At 39.1% G+C, this 22,464-nt stretch overlaps 1 protein-coding gene across 1 annotated transcript in view; it reads left to right on the top strand.

The window, feature by feature from the left end:
• Positions 1-22,464, top strand: part of NAPB (N-ethylmaleimide-sensitive factor attachment protein, beta) — a 46,944-nt gene that overhangs the window by 789 nt on the left and 23,691 nt on the right. Inside the window, exons 2-5 of the mRNA XM_008584685.1 lie at positions 12,615-12,694; positions 18,077-18,193; positions 20,354-20,400; positions 20,556-20,633. Of these exons, the coding sequence (XP_008582907.1) occupies positions 12,615-12,694; positions 18,077-18,193; positions 20,354-20,400; positions 20,556-20,633 (322 nt within the window). The remainder of the gene's footprint in view (positions 1-12,614; positions 12,695-18,076; positions 18,194-20,353; positions 20,401-20,555; positions 20,634-22,464) is intronic.

The raw sequence follows: 22,464 nt of genomic DNA on the forward strand, positions 1-22,464 counted from the left end.
CCCGCGCCCTCCTGAGTCCCCCAGGTCCCCCGACTCCTTTCGGCTCCGCGGTGGCCCCGCGTCGGCGCAGGGGTCCCACGGCCTCGCTGGTCTGCGGGGCGCGGCAGCGCGGGGTGTGCGTGGCCCCCCGCCGTGGCGAGTAGGATTTACTCTTTGACCACGTACGAGCCCGCATCGCTCGGGAAGAGCCGGGGCCGGCTTGGGGCCCCGCCCCCGCGCCTGGAGTGGCACCTGGGGGCTTCCCGCCGGGCTGTGGGTCTCGCGGGCCGTGGGTTCCAGCGGTCGGGTGCCCCTTGGCCTCGCCAGGGCCCTTGAGTCGAGTAGACAGTAAATATTCGTTGGGTCAGCCTAGTATTTTTCCTTCGCCAGATGGATTTATAGCCAGGGCCTCCTGTTTAAATCAGCGTCTTTTGGGAATCCCTTTAATTTCCTGTAATTCTTCCATGCTCTCCTAGAGAAGGTTTTAAATTCGGAGCTCTCAAGAAGCAGAGCCTGTACTGACAGCTCCGGGTAGAGTTTTGGGCTGTTGAGTATGTGAATGATTCAGCTGTTTAGGACGAGAGAGGCAGAAATTGCGTGTGCGTGATTTGTTTCGTTTTTTCCTTTTAAAAGTGAACGATCCTCCACTGTCACCCAGACCAGATTTTCATTCTTGAGAAGGACCTACTATAACATATTTAGCCACTGCATTACTGGACAATTTTATTTCTGTAGAAATTCAATTTGGACTCTTACTTCAGAAAACACACGCAATGGGCTTGTTTTGCCAACTTCATTCTTTTGGCTGTAAATTATCATACTTTAGTGTTATTAATACATCTCCAGGAAATGCTTAAGGGCAAGTTTCATGCAGTGCACTGTAGTGTGGACCGCAAAGATGCATAAAAGTAAGGATCCCTGTTCTCAAGAACGCTCAGAGGGCATTTAACCCAGCTGGTTTCTAAATTTCTCATGTGATAATGTAGCTTGAAGATAGAATAATGAATTATAAATTTTGTTTCTCCTTTAAAAGTCAGGACAATACATAAGGAACGCTACCTAAAACTTGATGCTAACACCAAACAATAACTTCTTTCTCTGATTCACAAAACATTTAAAATTAATTCATATAAAATTTAATACCATAGCACCTCGTGCCAGGAGGTGATCTTAATGTCACAGTGAGTTTCAAGTCAGGAAGTGCTTTCCTGGGAGAGTGTTTCAACTGGTAGAGGAAAAAGCATGACAACACTTGATGCTTGCCTTAGGTGAATACTCCTTTTGATGAAGGGGTGTTTTGTTGTCATTTTTAGGAAACTAGGCCAGATCTTGAGCCTATAATCCTGAAAGGATTTTGAAGATCCTTTTTTAAAGAAACATCTCTCTCTCTCCATTGCCTGTTGCTAACCTATGTCATTGATTGGTTATACAGGAAAACTTTCATCTTCTCCATTCACTCTTGGTTTGCACAGGAGTCATGGCATGTTAGGTCTAACCTGGATACAGCAGGTCATTTTATTACCCAAGCTCTGGGACCTGGAGCAAGTTACTTAGCTTCTCTGTGCTTCAATTTCCTATGCAGTAAAACAAGGATTATAATAGTACAAGTTCATCTCATAATTTGTGAGGGTTCATTGAGTTAACATTTGTAAAACATTGAGAGCCATGGATGTTGGATATGATTATTATGAGATATTAATTAGCATATTCATAAAAATTGTCATCTCCAATTATTTATCAAGGAAGCAGATGACCAGACAGAGTAAGTGACTTCCAAGATTTCAAAGCCAAAGGTTTTTTGGACTGATCCTTGGTCTTTTAATGAAATAAAATATCTGAAAGAGCTTTTAACTAAAGTAACATGTAGGTGTTATTTATACTATGAGGCCTGTGTTATTTCCAGTAATATTTGGCTCCAGGACAGTTTGGAGGAAGAAAAGTACTCAGTTATGTGAGTTTTAATAATATTACATAATTATTTGAAGTCCAAAACCAGACCTAGTTCTCTGTGAGTTACAGTTGGATACAGCGGGTCAGTTTATTAATGATTTTGTATCAATTTTAGATGTTTAAAATCCTACCTTATAGGTAGCATCACTTGGACCTATCATCACCTTTCGGGACTGGAATACATGTTACTCTACCTTCCCTCCCCCTCCTTTTTTTTCCTAATGATCTACATGTTATCATGTATTTAAAACACAGCGCAGTCCATTTTCATGTCTGACTCCTGGGTTAACATAACACAAAATTAACAAAACATATATCAACATGAGTATCGTCAGAGCTCACATATTTAGGAACTGATCAGCTAGTGCTTGAAAGGGGACAGGTGATGCCATTTCGAGGGTGTGGCAGCCTTTGAAAGGTGCTTGGCATATTGCATATATTTCATATCACAGCCATTCTCAATATCCCAACTTCAGATTAAAGCCTATCATGAGCTCACCACTTCCTTCAAGCAGTGTTTATCCACTACCCACTGGTTTTATGGCAATACTGTATTCTCAGTACTATTCTACATCTCTTGCTTTTTGTTGCTTTCGGTAAAATAGATGCAAATATGCACGTATATTCACAAGAAAGGGTCAGTCAAATATTTGTTCTGCAGGTAAGGCACAAATCCCATGTCTTGTCAGGCAAGGTGTCTGTGATCCCACCCTGCAGCCCTCCCTTCCCTAAAGGAGCTGACAAGGGTAGCAAGCATTGCAAGAAACCACTGTTGCTGCTGTTCTGTTTTTCTGCTGGACTGCCAGTTAATGAAATAGTGATAGATTTTTGTAGTTGTAGAATTAAATTAAACCTTACTTTTTCTGAAGGGTGTAGTATACTATAGTAAAATGACTACGAAAAGAGTTGTATTGTCATTTATTTATCGCCAGGATGAGCTATCAAATTTTGTAGTTAATTTCAAATTCTAATGTAGAATCTTAATGAACTGCTAATATGATCTTAAACTGGCCAGAGTGTGACAGATAATTTAGAATTGTGAAGGCCTGTTACTGTCCTTTCCGTCTCGTTGCTAGGAGACCACAGATGGGGATAACCTGCACTATGTACATCGAAGAAAGTGGTGTTTAAGAATGATAGCGGAGAGATGTTCTTGGTAGTAGTTAGTGCTGTCTTCCTTTGCTTTTCAGTGTTCTTCAATAGTAGAGTTATAAATCCGGCAGTGTCAATGCAAAATTAATGAAAGACCCTGTTGCGTTATCTTGAAATAATCATGAATGTATAATTTAGTAGCTATTTGTGAAAATTGAGAATTTCTTAAGCATTGTAGGCTGTTAATGTCAGTATTTTACACTCACCTTTATTTCAACAAAAATTGTTTTAAGTTTTGCCAAAATATGGTTGGGCCATGTGGTAGATTTTGTAAAGCTTTTAGCTCTTCTCCAGTTACAGTTGATATTCAGATGCTTTCAAATGATTTCATAGTTCAGATTGAACTTTAAAAAATCCTTAAGCTCAGATTTACTTATAGAGACAGATGGTATAGTGTAAGAAATCTATGTGTATATTTCTTATAGTAATGTAAGAAATAGGGTGATCTATATATTGGATAATTATTTTTATGTATAGTTGGCCCTCCATAGCTGCGGGTTCAGCATCTGCAGATTCAACCAACTGGGGATCAAAAATATTCTAAATAAAAGACAATAAAAAATAATACAAATATTAAAAATACAGTATAACAACTATTTATATAGCATTTACATTGTATCAGATATTGTAAATAATCTAGAAATGATGTAAAATATACAGGAAAATCTACATAGGTTATATGCAAATACTACACCCTTTTATATAAGGGACTTGAGCATCGGTGGATTTTGGTATCCATTGGAGGCTGGAGAGGGCGGTGTTCCTAAAACCAATCTCCTGAGGATACCAAGGGACACCTGCCATATATGTTATCTAAGAAAAGTAATAAGAAGAATAAGAAAAGAAATGTAGGAGAAGACCAAATATAGGCTCTAGTTTTGTCATTTACTAGTTTGGTGATCATAGTCAAATAAATCATACTTTGTTTTTTAAGCTTTCAAATGGGCAGAGGGACAGAATCTGCTTTTCAGGGTTGTTAGAGTTGAATGAGGTGTTGGAATGCTTATTCAGCTGCACAGAGCTATATTACTGTTGTTATTAGTTTTCTAATTTTAAGTCAAGTTGCAGTTTGGGTATCAAATGGTAAACCATTACCAGATTGGCTTTTTTCTGTTTGTATTTTTTCAGTATTCACTATTTATTCTCCCATTCTTGTGAGACCTGTGAGGTGCAGAGTTGCTTAGAAGAGGTTGGAAGGACCCAGTGGTCGTGTGTGGCTCCCTGGGAGTCTGTCCTATTTTGTTGCTGTGGCCAAGCACCTCACCTAGCTTGTGTGGCGTGAATTCGGCACTGGGTGGCTGTTGTTGGAGAGAACAAATATACAAATGCTGAGTTTTTTTTTTTTTTCTTTTACTCTTGCCTGGTTTTCAAGAGCAAAGGTGTACCAAGTGAAGGGTAGTTCATATCACTTTCTTTTATGTTTTATTTAAATATTTGTTTATAAACATAGTAGCTATACATGGTAGAAAAATGCAAAGAGTACAGAGGGGTTTTAGTTGAAAAGTAGAATTCTCTGTGAGTCTTCCCTTTCCTTAATCCCCAGAAGTAACCATTTTTAACTCTCTTTTTAGTTCTTCTGATGGTTGCCGCCATAATTCTAAATAATTTTGGGATACTTCTACTTCCTGATTTCTTTTTTTTTTTTTTTTTTTTTAAGATGACTGGTAAGGGGATCCCAACCCTTGACTTGATGTTGTCGGCACACGCTGTCCCAAGTGAGCTAACCGGCCATCCCTATATAGGGATCCGAACCCATGGCCTTGGTGTTATCAGCAACACACTCTCCCAAGTAAGCCACAGGCCAGCCCTCTGATTTCTTAATTTTAGACAGTATCTATTGATTCTGCTAAAAATGATGGGGAATTTATCATAAATTACATGACCTTATTTCCCCCTCTATCTATCTTACTTATTTTTCAATCTCTAAATATTACCTTTTATATATAAATTACATATTTAAACTGTAATTCTGGATGTATGCCAAATAATTCTTCAAGCTGATAAAAATTATTTTATACCTAAAATTTTTTTCAAATATTTTTCTATTTTTGTGAGTTATAGATGGTGACCATGAATATATTATCCAAATTGGGATATTTTTGAGATACCAAGAAAATGGGTGTCTATGCAACCAGAGCAAGAATCACTCTAGTTATAGAAGACTTTCTTTCTACACTATTCATAGACCTTCACATTGCATTCATTTGATTAGATGATAAGATCAGTAAAGCTTTTGTACCTTCAAGGAATTTACAGGTCACAAGTAAGGAAACTTGGAAGTAGAATATCAGAATGTTAACAATTTCTGTATTTAAATGGAGCTTATTGTAAATAATGATGATTTAATTAAAACAAAGTAATAGGGCCAGCCCCGTGGCTCACTCGAGAGAGTGTGGCGCTGGTAGTGCTGAGGCTGCAGGTTCAGATCCTATATGGGGATGGCCAGTGCGTTCACTGGCTAAGCGTGGTGCAGGCCGCACCAAGCCAAGGGTTCTGATCCCCTTACCGATCAAAAAAAAAAAAAAAAACCAAATTAATAGATCAATACTTTATTGGATTAAGGTACATCTTTTTTATGGTATCTGTCAATTCCTGTTTTATCGGGTATTCTTATTAGTGACTAGTACTGTATTTTGAAGCCCTTATCACTATCTATGGAGATAAACAAGATTTTTCTCCTTAAAGTTATTAATATGTTATTTACTGGATATCCTCATATTGAACTGTCCAACATTCCTGGAATAACCTGTCTGTATTATAATGTATTATTTTTTTAATGGGCTGTTGGACTCTGTTTTTATATGTTTTATTTACAATTCTTTCATGTATCGTCTTTATTGGATTGGAGAATTCATGGTACAGGTGCCACATAAAAAGAATTTGGAAGTTTTTCTTTTTTCCTGGACTCTGGTCTTTGAAGGTTTAAGTAGACTTAGAGTGAAGCCTTTGGGACTTTTGGTGGGTATTTCTTTGATAACTTTCTCTTTTTTTCCTCTGGAATTTGGAACATTTAAACTTTCTATTTGTACTCAGGTAGGTTTTGGTAAATTGTATATTCCTAGCAAATTATTTCATCTAAGTTTTAAAAAATGTATTTGTAGAGTTGTGAAAAGTAGTCTTTTATGACTTTTTAAAATGTTCTATTTCAGTAGTTATTTCCTTCTTGTCACTTTTTTTTTATTTGTGATTTTTCCCTTGATTCTAATTCTTTTTCTCCAAACAACCAATATTTTGATTTGTTAGTTCTACTGGTTTTGTGTTTTCTGCCTTATTAATTTCTTTTACCTTTATTGTTTCCTTTTGGCTTCCCTCCCCATCCCCAGCTTGGGGGTGTGTGTTAATTTGCTGTTTTCATTATTTTACTTGTATAGATCCAAATGTTCATGGCTGTGAGTTTTCCTTTAGAACTGCTTTAATTGTATCACAGATCCTGATATATAGTGTTTTATTTTGGTTTGTTTCCCATTGTATCTAAGAGTTGTTTAAGGTTTTTATTATTCCAGGAAGGGCCTTTTTGTATATTATTATTAATTTCTAGTCTTACTTCATTATGGTCAGAAAACTTACTGAGATTTTCTTTGCCACCTGATATATGGTTGGTGTTCATGAATGGTTCGTGTGCCCTTTAGAAGAAGGTGGATATTCTCTTAACAGGGTTTGATAGAGATCCCTAAGATTTAGTTATGGATTTATATTGTCTAGGCTGTTCATATCCTTATTTATTTTTTGTCCACTTGATTTGCTTTGGGCTAAAAGGGGTGTCTTAATGTCTCCCCTTACAAGTGTATTTCTATCTTCTTGTGTCTCTTGTAGTTTCTGCTTTATAAAGGCAGCTACTATGTTTTGGTGTATAGATATTCACAACTAATATCATTTCATTATGAATTGTATCTTAAACATTATGATATGAGCTTCTTTATCTTGTTTAACACTTTTGAACCCAAATTCTACTTTGTCTGATTCTAGGGTGATAATCTCTGCTTTCTTATTGTTTGTGGTTACCTCCTTTAGGGCCACATTATGTAAGAGGATCCTATATTCTGCCTGTTGCCATGTACCCTGTGCTGCCCAGCTCTCCCCTCCCCACTCAGACAGTCATGAGATGAGGGGAAGGGATGCATGCTTCATCTGAGCAGAAGTGCAGGGTCTATCCTGTGCCTCTGCCGTGGCTTTTTTCCTTCTGTAAGAAAAAAAAAAAAAAAAGAAAGAAAATAGAAATACAACCTAGGTAGGGGCTACATTACAGAATAGAGAATGATGCCACTTGGAGAAAGAACCAGAAGTCACAGCAGGCCTGCAGTATCAGGTAAAGTGAATGAGAGAAGCCTTTGGGAGATAACAGGATTATTTGATGTGACAAATCTAACAAGAGCTGGTTGATGTACAGTCGTCCCTCAGTACCCTCAGTGTCCACAGGGGATTAGTTCCAGAACCTCCAGCAGATATCAAAATCTGCAGGTGCTTAAGTCTCAGATATAAAATGGCATAATATTTGCATATAACTTGTGCATCCTCCCTTATACTTTAAATCATCTCTAGATTACTTAATAATGCCTAATACAATGTACATGCCTGTAAATAGTCATTATATTGTGGTGTTAAGTGAATGATGACAAGTGAAAAAAGTCTGTACATATTCAATATTGATGATTTTTTTTTCCTGAATATTTTGACCACAATTGGTTGAACCCATTGATGCATAACCCTCAGATACAGAAGGCCTGACTGTATTTGGATACTTTTGACCATTTCTTTATTTTAAGCCTTTCGTAATCCCTTTATTTTTTATTGTCTCTCTTGTTTTGAATACACTGTTGGGTTTTGTTTTGTGAGCAAATCTGAAAATGACAAGTGCATGATTTCTATATTTGCTTTTGTTTTGAGGAACACGTGGGAAAACTTTCAAAACTGTTATGTGGACAGTTTCTTCTATGTAGACACTGTGCAATCAGCATTGTTATTGCAGCCTGTGTGCCAGGCCTTGTGCTGGTCCCTCTCCCCAGAGCTTCAGTCTAGTGGTGAAGGAGAGAGATTGCTGGTAAATCATGAGAAGAAAAATTATCCTGTTTGGTGGGGTTCCCTTCTCCCAGGGTCCCGGGCACTACTAACAGTGATTGCTGTTTTTAGTCCTTCCACACGACTTGACACCCCTCCAGGGTATCCTGATGGTAGAGCTGAAATTTGCCTCTAGTTCTGAATGCACATCATCACAGCAGTGTCATTGACACTTTTTGTAATATTTCTACTCTAATATCTTGTGAATTCAGAGGCAACTTTGTTTCTACCTCAGCACTTGTCACCTTTTTCTTTTGGGTACATCTCATGATATGTGTGCTATTGTTTCCCACAATTCTACCTTAATGTCTCCGCCTCCCACCCACAGTTTTAAAATAGTATCTACTATCATTGCCAGTGTTTCCCAGTGCTCTAAAGTAGTTATTATTTAGGATGGGGAAAAATCAAGTCTTTAGATTTTTTTTGAGTATTAATTGCTTTTCACAGCTCTGCTGTTCACTGGCACCTGGTGGGACATGTTGTGACTTTGACCACGTTTCAACAGAACTTGGGGACATTGCGTGCTCCCTGAGACCTCTTTCAGCCCCGAAGTTTGATTTTCTTTTCTCAACATTCTGACCTCCTTGTGGGAAAGGCACTTCTTTCCTTAGTATTTTCTGGCACATGTTGATCTAAGTATATATTTCCTGAATGAGTATGGTCAAGAAGAAGGGGATTCTGCCTTGCCCCTGGAATTGAGGGGTTGGTTCAGCTGGGGCTGCTGGGTGGTGGCGGTTCTTATGCAGGCTTGTCAGCGTTTTCTTTCATGGTGGAGAATTTTCTTCTTCAAGGTCAGAATTTCACCAACCAGAAAATAGTTAAATTAGATCAGTTTAGTTTTCTTAATGTCAACTTAGTGCCATGTGCTTACATTGTATCACTTTATAAGGTAGATTCCCTCACAGAGTCTTGTTTCTGTTTTTGAGGATCTTCTACCCCACTGTAGGGGTCTGGGTAACAATCAGTTGAATTATTTGAATATTGAATATTATTGAATATTTGTCCATAAAACTTATAAAAATTAACTTATAGATATATAAAACAAAGTAAGCATTTGGGTTAATTTCAAAAGTACATTGTTTCATGAAGTTTTAAAGTTATGTTTCATTTATGGCAATGAGTTTTCTCTAGTGTTTTTCAAGGAGAATTCTTCTGGTAATTCTGTTTTTGGAGAGGTGAGGGTCTTATAGTCTCAGGGTTCATTCAGTATTTTTGTAAAGATCATTGAACTTGAAGTCAGGTTTCAGCTATACCACTAACATTGGCTGGCTGATGTTGGGTGAGCCATTGACTTCCAGATACCATTTTCTTTTCTGTAAAATGGAGATAGTGTCTTTCATGATTGTTGTAATAGTGAAAAAGACATAACATATGTCAAAATGTATTGCTTAAAACCTAGTGTAATGTAGCAGTTCCATTATTCCTAGCTCTATCTGTCTCTGAAAATAATAGGATAAAGTGCATTTTAATTAAGCTAGTTTTATTTGGAAACCTTTAATAAGAATGATTGCACTATACTTACAGTTCAAGATCCCTTGTATTTGTTAGAAAAAGAAAAAAAAAATACAAGAAACAAGAAAGTGGCAAACCTTTGTTAGTTCCAAGGAGCTATGGCTAAAATTGAGAGCATTCTCATGTTCGGAAGTTTTTATTATAAATTTGAAGTGGGAAAAAAGGGACATGAGGGTGTGAGAGAAAGCTTTGCATATTCTGACACTTCAGTTTTGGTGTGGCTTGTTGCCATCCTGTCATTCATTGTGTGAGATAACCCCCAAAGGTTTTTCTTTTTTTTTTCTTTCATTTTTTGGGGGTGGTGGTGTTAATAGCTTTATTGAGATGTAAGTCTTATACCATACAATTTACCCATTTAAAGTGTACAATTTATTGTTTTTTAGCATATTAACAGAAATGTTCAACCATCAGAACAATTGTAGAACATCTTCATTATCCCCAAAAGAAACCCTGTACCCTTTAGCTGTTACTTCCCCAGCCTCCCCATTTTTCTTGACACTCCCAGGTCTAGATGTCTTTGTCTGGTGCTGCTGTAACAGAGTAGCTGAGACTGAGTAAGGTATAAAGAACAGGAATTTTTTTCTCACATTTGTGTAGGCTGGAAAGTCCAAGATCAGGGCATTGACGTCTGGTGTCTGGAGAGGGCCTTCTTGTTGTGTCCTCACATGGCAGAAGGTAGAAGGGTAAGTGGGTATGAATGTTATGTCCCAATGTAACAGAGGAGAAAAAGAGAAAGAACCCACTCCCACAGGCCCTTTTTATAGCAGCATCAATCACTGATTATGCTCTGCCCTCATGACCTAAACACTTCCCGTTAGGCCCAGCTCCCAATACTTGAATGGGGATTAAGTTTCAACATGAGTTTTGGAGGGGACAAAAACATTCAAACCATAGGACTAGGCAAACACTAATCTGTTTTCTTTCTCTATAATAGTTTGCCTACTCTAGACCTTTCGTATAAATTATATGAATTATATTGTAACTGGCTTCTTTCACTTTGCATAATATTGTCAAGGCTCAACCATGTTGTAGCATGTATTGGTACTTTATTCCTTTTTTATTGCTGAATAATAGTCTATCGTATGTATAAATCACATTTTATTTATCTGTCAGTTGATGAACATTTAGGTTGTTTCTACTCTTTGGCTATTATAATTAATGCTGCTGTGAACAATGCGTCTGTGTATTTGTATACAAAATTTTGTGTGGACATATGTTTTCATTCCACCTAGGAGTGGAATTGCTGGGTCAAGTGGTAATGCCAAACCATTTTCCAAAGTGGCTACACCATCTTAATTCCTGTCAGCAGTATACAAGGGTTCCAGTTTCTCTACATCCTCCTTAACATGTATTATTGTCCATCTTTTGATTCTAGTCATCCCTGTGGGAGCCACATGCTATTACATATGTGGTTTTGATTTGCATTTCCTTTATACTTATGGTGTCAAAATCTTTTTATGTGCTTAATGACCATTTGTATATCTTCTTTGGAGAAATGTCTGTTCATATTCTTTGCTCATTTTTTAGTTGGGTTATTAGTCTTTTTATGGTTGTGTTGTAAGACTTCTTTATATATTCTAAGATACAAGTTCTTTATGAGACATATGGCGTCCAAATATTCTCAAAGGTTTTTATGCCTTTAATACATGGACTTAGTTGTAATAACCATCCTGATTGAGTACCTATTCTGGGTCAAGCTCTACATTGACAACTATATATAGTTTACTTCTTTTGATTCTCATAACAACCCAAAGGTAGAGGTAATATTAATCTAAGTTAGCATATGCAAAATCTAAAGTACAAAGAAGTTAAAGAACATTACTCAGGGTCAGAATGTTAGTAGTTACTGCCTAAGGTCTGAGTCACACCTGAGCCTTGCTGTGTGCCCAGCTTCGACTCTGCAGTAGGACTCGATGTTAATATGAAGCCACAGGCCCCTCTGCTGGAGCTTGGAGCTTATTGGAGTTGCTGGCATGTGTGTGTGCACTCTTTCATGTGCATATCGTGCCCAGCCCCCAAGAGTCAGCCTTGACCTCTCCTGTCTCTGATTCCTTATGTCCGCACTCCACTTTGAGTTCCTCATTGTGTGTACTGCATAGTTAGCGTCTACTGTGTCTTGGTTTTTCTCTGGTTATTTTATATTTATAATGTAGATAGACAGATAAACATCTCTCCAAGAGGGGCTTTAGCATAGTAAAAGCAAGGTTGAATTCGAAAACTCTGGAGGAATTAACAGAGGATTATTTTGGCTTTTATATAAGAAGAAATTTCTAAGCAGCTAAAGTTGTCTTTCAGTAGAATCAGCTGCCTGGTGAAGAACTTCCCAGAACTGTATGTTTTCAAGCAGTAGTAGAATGCCCTTCTGTTAGGATGTCATAAAATACATTTCTACACGGGGTGAGGAGCTGGACCCAAAGGCCCCTTACATGTTGGAGAAAGGCTTGCCCCTGCCAGAGTCACAGATAATACAGCCATAGAACAGCGTGGCACTTTCTCATATGCTTTGGCTTCAGATTTTGGTTTTATTTTTTAAGTCTGAATAAACATAGTACTAAACTGTTGAAAAATAACAGGATAAAGATCTTTTATCCTTGAAAATTTAATCTCCTTTGAAAAACGTACTTCTGACTCTCAGACTAATATAAAACTTCTAGTTTTTTACATGGAAAGAACTGTGGTTAAGGGTATATTCTCTTGGGTTCAGGCAGATTTATGTTTGAGTCTCAGTTCGGAAGGATCTTTACTATGTGACTTTGGGCTGGTTACTTTTACCATTGTATGCCTCCGTTTCCTCATCTGGAAAATAGGGATAGTAAGCATATCTCCTCTGAATAATTACCAAGATTCTGTAAGTCTTGTCTGACGCATAGTAAGTACTCATTAGATGTTTATTATTTGAGGGAAGAAGGATTAGTGATGTGGATGACTTATAATAAAATGTAACCTCATTTTTAACTTTTTCTCAGAGGAAACACAAGAATAGAAGAGGCTTGTGAAATGTATACCAGAGCTGCAAATATGTTCAAGATGGCTAAAAATTGGAGTGGTATGTACTAAGTTTTTGTTTGCTTTTATGGCAAATACTTTAAAGTCATTTTCAAGGAGCAAATGACTGTATTACCCTTAGAGGATAAGACTGTTGGCCCTAAAGACAGAGGTGTCAGTGCTGAATAACTGTGTGGCTTTGTGGATGGGGACTAAAGCACCATGATCTAAGTATTGAAAACCAGACCTAACGTTTAAGCATACGGACAGTGTTTTAGTTTCTATAAAACAACTAATACAGTAGACTCGTACAACTAAGAAGAGTTGAAATTACTTGGAATTAGGAAGAGTAATCTTTGCTTCTTACTAATTGTGCTGAAATAAATAATAGTGCCATAAGGAAGGAAAATCATAGTAAAACTCATTGACAACTGATAGGATAAACAGAAATGTCTGGTTTTCTTTACCTAAACATTGGTTGAGAATTTCTAACTATTCCTCACTCTGAGATAACTGATTGTGATTCTATTGAGAACTGAGCCAGTGACGATGTTTTTTATGTAAACCCTGACAAACTCATTCTTTAAGTAAGGCTTTCTACCTGGTGAAATTACATATAACAAAATCAACAGGTTTATCTTTTTCATTGCTATGAGAGGGGATGGCTCTTTCTAACACTAATTTGAGAGAAAAATTCATCCACCTCCCCCTGGAAAAAGATGGCTCAGTGATAAAGTATATCTCTAGTGAAAATGGAGACAACCTGAGACTGGAGCAAGGGACATGGGTCTCTAGCTCCAGCTCACAGCTGCTGCATAATTGAAAAATGGGTTCCTCACTCTCGACAAGCTGTTTCTCTATTTGCTTTTAAGGCAGACACTTTAAAATCATTTCAAAGGACAAAATGCTTTTTGAGCTAGATGAATCTGAAAGGTCCCTTCTGGCTCTAAAGTTCTTTTATAAGAACTTTATTTTTAGGCAGGGCTTTAGTTAAAAAGGATATGTTATGTTTTCAAAATGCACTTATTCCTAAATTATATGGGAAAAAATGGAGGAGAAAATAGTATTGTCTCAGGATTCCATCTTTTGTTCAGGTTCGGTAATCAGAGGTAAAAAGTGATCTTATCTAAAAAGACTACTTATTGTTTATTTTATCAGGTGATCAGATATCTAACCTTTGGACATTCCATTTCAGAGAGGCCACTTATCATTTATATAACCAAGGAGGCTTTGTGTCTACCCCCGCCCCATCATCTGCTTCCTGGAGTGATGCTCTCTGTCAAGCCTGGCATCTCCATGCTTCTGTGCTTTCCCAGCCTATTTCAATGAAGCAACATAACACGTTAAGTCAGGTCATATCATTCCAAATAAGAGCTGACGTCCTTACAGTGGCTTCCTGTCTCTGACCTTATGTCCTGCACACTCTCCCCCAAACAGAATGTAGCTGGTTCCCTGCTTCCTTCAATTCCTTCCAATGTTATCTTAGTGAGGTCTTCCTTGGCTACCCCTTTTAAAAATGGCAGTCTTCTCCTTCCTGGAAACTCCCTTCCGTTTGGGCATTTTCCCAATGTCCTTATCACTGTCTAACAAAAGCAAATAAATTACGGGCCGGCTCCGTGGCTCACTCGGGTGAGTGTGGCACTGGTAGCGCCGAGGCCATGGGTTTGGATACTATATGGGGATGGCCGGTGCACTCATTGGCTGAGCGTGGTGCGGACGACACTGTGCCAAGGGTTGTGATCCCCTTACCAGTCCAAAAAATAATAATAAATTACATAGTGTTTTATTCATTTATATTTATGTGTTTTTATTATATGTTGGCCCTCAGAATATAAACCTTGAAAGGCCAGGATGTTTATGTATTTTATATCTGCCATATCTTCAGGGCCTGAATTAGTACCTGCAGTGTATTAGATGCTCAGTATATTTGTTCAGTGAATGAATAAATGTTACTCTTTGAAGTTGCATCCATGTTGCAATGGTGAGGGTCATAACACCATTGTATCTCTTTATAATTTTTAAAGTTATTTTATAATGATTAAGCTGATTTGTTTGACTCTCAGCTTTTGAGAAATCATCCTGACAGGTATTAGACCAATTTCACAGGTGAGGAAATTTAGCCTAAAAAGTTATGTGACTTCTCAGAGGCCATTTACTTTAATGTACATGTCTGCTCCTTTAAAGACACTTCCAAGTTTGGAGAGACTGAGATGGCATTTGTTAGCAGTGATTGGAATGAGTGTTGGAATGAAGAAGCAAGCCAGCAGCTAGTTTTGGAAGGTGGGAGCATGAAAATGTAAAATTAAAGCACTTACTTTTATCTGGGGAAATGGAGGTAGCCCAAGAGAGCCTAGATGTTGTAGTATTACACTTAGCAAGAAAAGGATGAACCATGATTGGTTATGGGACAGTAAACATAGATAAAGTATCACAAATGAAATGCTGGCAGTAGAGGGAGGATGTAGGTTATAAAGAAATTATGACATTTAAGCATGCTAAACCACAGGTATTGTCTAAGGATGGATTTGCATGTAAAAATGAAAATATCCAACACATGCGTAACCTGAGCCAGGCTCTTCTAAGCACTTTACTTGAGAGATCCAAGTTATTACTACATTCTTGTGAGGCAGAGCCCATCAAAGCTACTGTTCAGCTGATGTATTCCTCAGCTGCCACTTGGTAGTTACTTGCTACCCCAGGTACCAGTCCTCTACCCTGGCAGTGGTTTTGGCCGGTCCGCTGGACCCCCAACCTCTCATGATTTGCCAGTGGCCAACAGGGTTTCTCTAGTTCCTGCTCCAGCCCTGGGACTAGCATCCACTTTGATTGGTCAGTGCCCATTTTAGTTTGTTTCTGCTGCTGTAACAAAATACCTTAGACTGGGTGATTTATAAACAACAGAAATTTATTGCTATAGTTCTGGAGGCTGGAAAGTTCAAGATCAGGGCAACAGCAGATTCATTGTCTGGTAAGGGCTTGTTTTCTGCTTCCAAGATGTTGCCTTCTTGCTGCGTCCTCACATGGTAGAAGGGAACAAGTCAGTTCCTTCAACCTCTTTTATAAAGGCACCCACTCATAAGAGTCCCACTCATGACTTAATTACTTCCCAGGAGGCTACACCACCTCTTCATAATATCACACTGGATATTAGGTTCCAATATATGAATTTTGGTGTGATGCCAACATTTGGACCTTATCAGTACTCGTGTGTTAGTCCGTTTTCTGTCACTTAGAATATCTGAAACTGAATAATATATAAGAAATGAAATTTATTTCTTTCAGTTTTAGAGGCTGGAAAGTCCAAGATCCAGAGGGTGCATCTAGAGAGGGCCTAATTCTTGGAGGGAAAACTACAGAGTCCTGTGATGACCAGGGTATCACATGCCGAGGATGGCAAGAACCCTTTCATGTACTGCCCTTATAAAGCCACAAGTGCATGCCCATGACAACTCATTACTCCATGAATGGATTAATCCTTTCACAAGGTCACGGTCATCACATCCAGTCACCTCTCAAAGGCCCCACTTTTCAACTGCCATAATCTGATTTCCTACCCTCTCACCACTGTTACAATGGGGATTCAGTTTCAGTGAGTTTAGAGGGTATGTTCAGTTCACAGCACCATGTTATGCTGGTGGCTAAATATTTTCAAAACTGTCTGGGTACTATTTTTATCAGAAACTGAGGCACAGAGCAAGAATTCAACCTGGGCAGACTGGCTGTAGAGTTTGTACTGCCTCTTTTTCCCTCAGATGAGAGTTCAGAAAGCCACATAGGAACTATGTGGTTACCTCTGGAGTGGCAGCTGGGACAAGGGACACAACTGAATCTTTAGTGGAACTGGATGTTTTATTTTTTACAAAGAAATTTAAAGCAAATGTTTAATGTCAGCCATGGGTACTTCTTTATGATTAAAATTTTTTTTTAACCTAAAGGTTTTGTTATGTTTTTACTTGTGCTTCTCCTAGTGAAGCAGATTCTTTCAACTCTATTCCTGTTGTACTGACTTCCCGATTCCATCCTTCCTAAGCTCATGTCTCCCTAGTCTGTCCTGCACTGTACTCATTTTTTGGAGGCACTCTGCCAAGCTTTCTCTGAACTCGGGAAGTTCCTCTTGTTGACATTTAAACCCTCTCTGAACTGGCTTGGTGTGTCTCAGCCTTGACTCCAATCACCCTCCTCCAGTCAGGACAGGCTAGTCACTGGCCTTCACGACTAGCCCTTTCTTTCCTTCAAGCATTTGTTCTTTGTTCATGTGACTCCCTCATTCTTTTCTGCCATTCCAGAATCCATGGTCCCTGATCCAAAACCTTCCCTAAAAAAATTGAATACATATACCTTACATGTCGTTCCACATCCCAGCAAAGACCTTGGCAGCACCCCACAACCAAACCCATCAACAATTCTGTAGGGAAATGTGCAAATTCTCACACTAACTGCGATAAAAACAGATTAAACTTCATACAAATTTCAGTCAGGTTTTGCTTTAAACTGAAGAAACTTTGGATTTTTAGACTTTTTTGGGTTTCTAAATTGTGTGCTGGGTTTTCACTTTTTAAGAAACTTTGTCTATGAAGCATTTATTAGCAATTTCTTCAGCAATGACAGCTAAGTCCAATGGACACTATAAGATAGAAAAATGAATAAATAAATACACTTGACTTCAGTGTTTTACCTTTAATTGTTTGTAGCTAGAAGCCTCTAGGCAGTGTTTATTGGGTTTGTGGAATGGAATTGAACAGCCCAGGACTTATCTGTTAGTATTGAATGGCTGGGCTACAGAAAGGACGCTTCAGTGCCCATGGGCACTGTATTAGTTCGTTTGTGTTGCTATAACAGAAATACCTAGGACTGGGTAATTTATAAAGAACAGAGGTTTATTTGGCTTACGATTCTGGGACAACTGCATCTGGCACAGGCCTCAGGCTGCTTCTACTCATGGCGGAAAGTGGCAGGCAGCTGACGGGTACAAGCAGATCACATGGTGAGAGGAAGCAAGAGAGAGAGGGAGGTGCCAGGGTCTTTTAAACAACTAGCTCTCGCAGGAACTAATAGAGCTAGAACTCACTCAATCCTCCTGCCCAGGGAGAGCATTAATCCATTCATGAGGGATCTGCCCCCATGACTGGAACAGCTTCCAGCACTGCCACATTGGGGATCAGATTTCCACATGAGTTTTGGCAGGGACAACATATCCAAACTCTATCAGGCACTTTGGAAGGTCTGCTGGGGCTGAGATGAAGAAGCTTTCATCACTGTCTGACTTGATTCTGGTTATTTTTATATACACCCAAGGTGCACTTGACTCTATTAACATGTGCTTCTTACTGAAATGATTCTTTTTTGTGAAATGTAACTTTTCTAGGTAGGTCCAGCACTTAAAGCATGGACTTTTCTGCTGGGAAACTTTTTCCTCTGTGTTTAACTGTAGTATCTTCTTCAGCTGCAGGAAATGCGTTTTGTCAGGCAGCCAAGCTCCACATGCAGCTTCAGAGCAAACACGACTCTGCCACCAGCTTTGTGGATGCCGGAAATGCTTACAAAAAGGCAGACCCTCAAGGTAAGGCAGGGAAGCACGAGCACATCTACCTCGGTGCATCACTAATGAGTCAGGGTTTCTTTCCTCGTTAACATCCATTTTGGTGTCCTTTTTAGTCCTGGTAAAGGGAATTTAATTTTTGTATCTTGGAATAATAGAGAAATTTTGATAACTTTAGGAACTTGTCTTCTTTAATCATTTGGGGACTTTTATGAGAAGAAAATATGTTACATTTATCCTAGCTGTTTAGCTGTCAACACCATTTTCTTAAATTCCATTTGTGTTGCATTTTAGAGAATTTTTTGGAAATTACCTTTAATTTTATCTAAGAATACTTTAATTTTATGAAATATGTATATTGTTAATGAAAGGAAGCTCTAGTGTTTCCTTATTTCTAAATACTTAGTGAGTTTTAAGGTCCAGTATTTGTTTTCATGAAAGAATGAAATCAGATATTTAAAGTAAAATTTTACAAATATTATTTCTTTTTTAGTTAGAAGAGTACACTTAGAAATTAAAAAATTAGGGCCAGCCCGGTGGCGCACTGCTACAGTGCGCCGCTTGGGAGTGTGGCGGCGCTCCCGCTGAGGGTTCGGATCCCACGTACAGACCAGCCGCTCACTGGCTGAGCGAGGTGCGGGCGCAACACCGAGGGTTGCGATCTCGTTGCCGGTCCCGGTCCGGTACGGGCGCGACACTGAGGGTTGCGATCCGTTGCCGGACACGAAAAAAGACAAAAAGGAAAAAAAAAAAAGAAATTAAAAAATTAATTTCTTCACTCCCAAACAGCTGCACAGATAGCTTTGAGTCTCCCTTTTTTCTCTTAACAGTCCATTTTGTTTAATACACAAATCTCAACTTTTATGAATATATCGTAAAGAAGTAAGATATCTTTAGGGGCTTTTGTATGAAGATTAATCATAGTTTATTTCCAAAAGTGAAATACTGGACACAGCCTAAATGAGCACTAAGAGTAGAATGGTAAAATCATAATGCGTCAGTATTTTAGAATGTGATGCAGGCATTAAAGTTCCTGGTTTCAAAGAATCTTCAGTGACCTAGTAAATGTTCACATGGTAATTAAAGAACCACGAGACTGAATGTCGTATCACCTCAATTGCAGATAACAGTTTGTGCATGCAGTAACGTGTCCAAAAAACACAGGAAGGACAGGTGCATCAAGATACTAACAGTGGCTTTGGTGGGATTATAGATAGGCTGTTTTCCTCTTTATATTCTGTATTTTTTTGGATTAGCTGGGATTCATTTTTTATTGTTTTTTTAAATTTATTGAAACATTATTGGACATATCTGTGGAGTATAGCATTGATATTGTTCTGTATTTTTAAACGTTGTAACAGCGAATCTACATTTTTTTATATAGCTTAGGGGGAAATTGTTTTTAATTTTTGTTAATCTATTTACCTTTCTAATTCTTTAGTCAGGGCTTTTCACTTTGTTGCCTCTTTTAAACCAAGAAAACAATAAACTTGGAGCTGTCAGCCATATGTTAGCATTATAAATAACACCATTTCATGATAAGGAAAAGTTTTGGCTGTTTTAGAAAATTAATATAATTTATTAGCATTATCATGTATTAGATATTTTTCTTCTTTTTTTGGATATGTTTAGTACATCAAAAGCTAGCATCTCTGAATATTATACCAAATGTTGACTTTGCTAAACAGTTGTCTGAACAAGTATATCAAAGTGCTTTTAATTTTGGCTGCAGGAGGAGTAGAATCTATTGAAGTGATCTTTCTGTGAAATGGTACCATCTTCCAGAATTAATATATATACACATGATATTGGTGAAGAATACATTTACATTTATGTTTTAGCAGATGTAATTTATCAGTGCTGGTGACAACCTCCATGATTTTGTTTTCTTTATAATGCAGTCTTTCACCTGGATGGAGTCCTCTCTCTAAGGTTAAGAGTAACTAGCCAGTATTACTCTAGCTACAGTTCCCTAAATTACACTTTAGCTGCTGGGAACAAAGCCATGCGGATTAATCTGGACTTCTGCATGATTTGTGTTTGCTTCTCACTAACTAACCTGCCTACTCTCCACCCCCAAATTGTACCTCTGTAATTCTGTAATAACAGCCACGAAAACAGGCTCACCTGAACGCTCTTTGACTGAATGGATTTTTTATTGTTTTTCTTAAATGCTATCAGAGGCTATCAACTGCTTAAATGCAGCCATCGACATTTACACAGACATGGTAAGACATTGCATTGCTTGAGCAAGCGGCTGGCTGCGGGGTGGAGTCCTTGAGATGGCTTAGAGTTATATTGCTTTTTTTTTTCCCTTTCCAAACTGATCGGCATTCAAATAGGTAAAACAGGTGTGTGACTCTGTTTTTTGTTTCCTCCCCAGGGAAGGTTTACAATCGCAGCCAAGCACCACATTACTATTGCTGAGATCTATGAGACTGAACTTGTAGACATTGAGAAGGTAAGCAATGGGCACAGTTCCTCATAAACTCAATATGGAGCAGATAAACAAGTTGACTCGAAGAACCCTCTCCTCTCCCAGCTGACGTGCATGGTGCAGAGTAGTCACAGATGGGTTTTCCTGGAGCCTTTTGAGACATGGCTGGCCAAGTAGATGAGCGATTTTCTTGTAATGAGTGTCTAAGGCACAAGAGTTCATTACGATTTACCAAGCTCACGTGTTGTCACTCTCTGTGATTCATATCAAAACATTGGTGTAACCAAAAGAGTCTTCAATTCTATCACTAAGTACTCCGACGTTCTGGGAAGAAAGCTTAAGAGGGGATCTCTGTCTATGCTCACTTAGCATTATGGCTTTAAGTGTCATCTCTATGCCAGTGACGGGCAAATCTGTCCACAGCCCAGACCTCTCTCTGAACTCCAGATTCCTATATCCACCTGCCTGCTAATCTCTCTACTTGTGTCCAGCAGTCATCTCAAACCCAGCATAATCTGAGACTGGATTCTGATCTCAAGTCCTCCTGTCCCCCACCACTACCATGTTCCCCTTTAAATCACACGTAGGCTTCCTTGGTCCATATCCAACCCATGAACAGTTTCTCTGGGCACTGACCTCTCTGCTCCCGAGTCTCAGCACTTCTCACTACCTTGCTGTCCCCCAGCTTGCACTTGATCACTGCAGGAGCCTCCTAACTCATCTCCCCGTTTCTACTCCCTGCTCCTCCTCAACCTGCTCACTTTCTATCCCCTGCAGCAGAGCAGCCAGAGTGATTCTTGTGAACAGTATATCAGATTCTTTTTCTCTGCTGCTTACAACTTTTGGTTGGTTCCCCCTTCACTCAGAGGAACAACTGGAATCTGCAAATGGCCTTTATTGCCCCGTTCCCTGCTCCCTTCCACCCCCTGCCCCACACTCCCCATGCATCAGAGGGATCTTTCCTCTCTTACTTTCCTCCCCTTCTGTACCCTGCTCCAGCCACCCTGGCCTCATTGCTGCTCCCCACACACAGGAGCCAGATGAGTTCCTGCCTCAAGACCTTTGCACTGACTCTTTTGTCTTCCTGCAGAGCTCTTCCCCAGATGTCCACGTGGCTAACTCCTTGTATCCTTCAAGTCCTTGTAGCTAACTTCCCCATGTCCTTCAGTATTTGTTCATTTATCACCTTTTCCATGAGGCCTGTCATGACCACCTAGTAAAAATTACACCCTTAGCCCCTCAGGTATGCATACCCAGACCCTCACACGCAGCTCGCTCAGCTTTTTCTTTTTTTGCAGAGCACGTATCACCTTACATCATGCGCTGTGGGATGCTTGCTCATGATTCCTGATATTCGTTGTCTCTCTGCCTCCACTAGAATGGGCACTCATGTCAGCAGAGAGCTTTGCCTCTGCTTTACTTATGTGTCCCAATATCCCAGAACTCTGGGACATAGCAGGCTCTCAATAACAGTTGAATAAAGAAGTGGCGCCCCTGTCTCTGCCATAGTAAAGGAAGGCTATCTTGGTTTGGGGAAGTATCTCTTAGGTAGTACTAGAGTTGGATTGGCATTGTTAATGTTCACCCTTGCTGACTTCATTCTGACCATGTATAAGGGATTGAATTATGTCCTCCCAAAACTCACTGAAGCTTGAATTGTGTCCCCCAAGTTTTATGTATTAGAAACTTAGCCCCCACTGTGACTGTTAAGAGAGTGGGAAATCATTATGGTAATTGAAAGGTGGAGCCTTGAGGAGGCAATTGGATTGTAGGACCATGCCATAGTGAATGGAGAGTCGGTGTGTCTCTCCCTCCCTCCCCTCCCCCTCCCCCTCTCCCCTCTCTCCCCCTCCCC

Source organism: Galeopterus variegatus, unplaced genomic scaffold (genome assembly GCF_000696425.1).
Source record: "Galeopterus variegatus unplaced genomic scaffold, G_variegatus-3.0.2 Scaffold3334, whole genome shotgun sequence".
Classification (NCBI taxonomy): domain Eukaryota; kingdom Metazoa; phylum Chordata; class Mammalia; order Dermoptera; family Cynocephalidae; genus Galeopterus; species Galeopterus variegatus.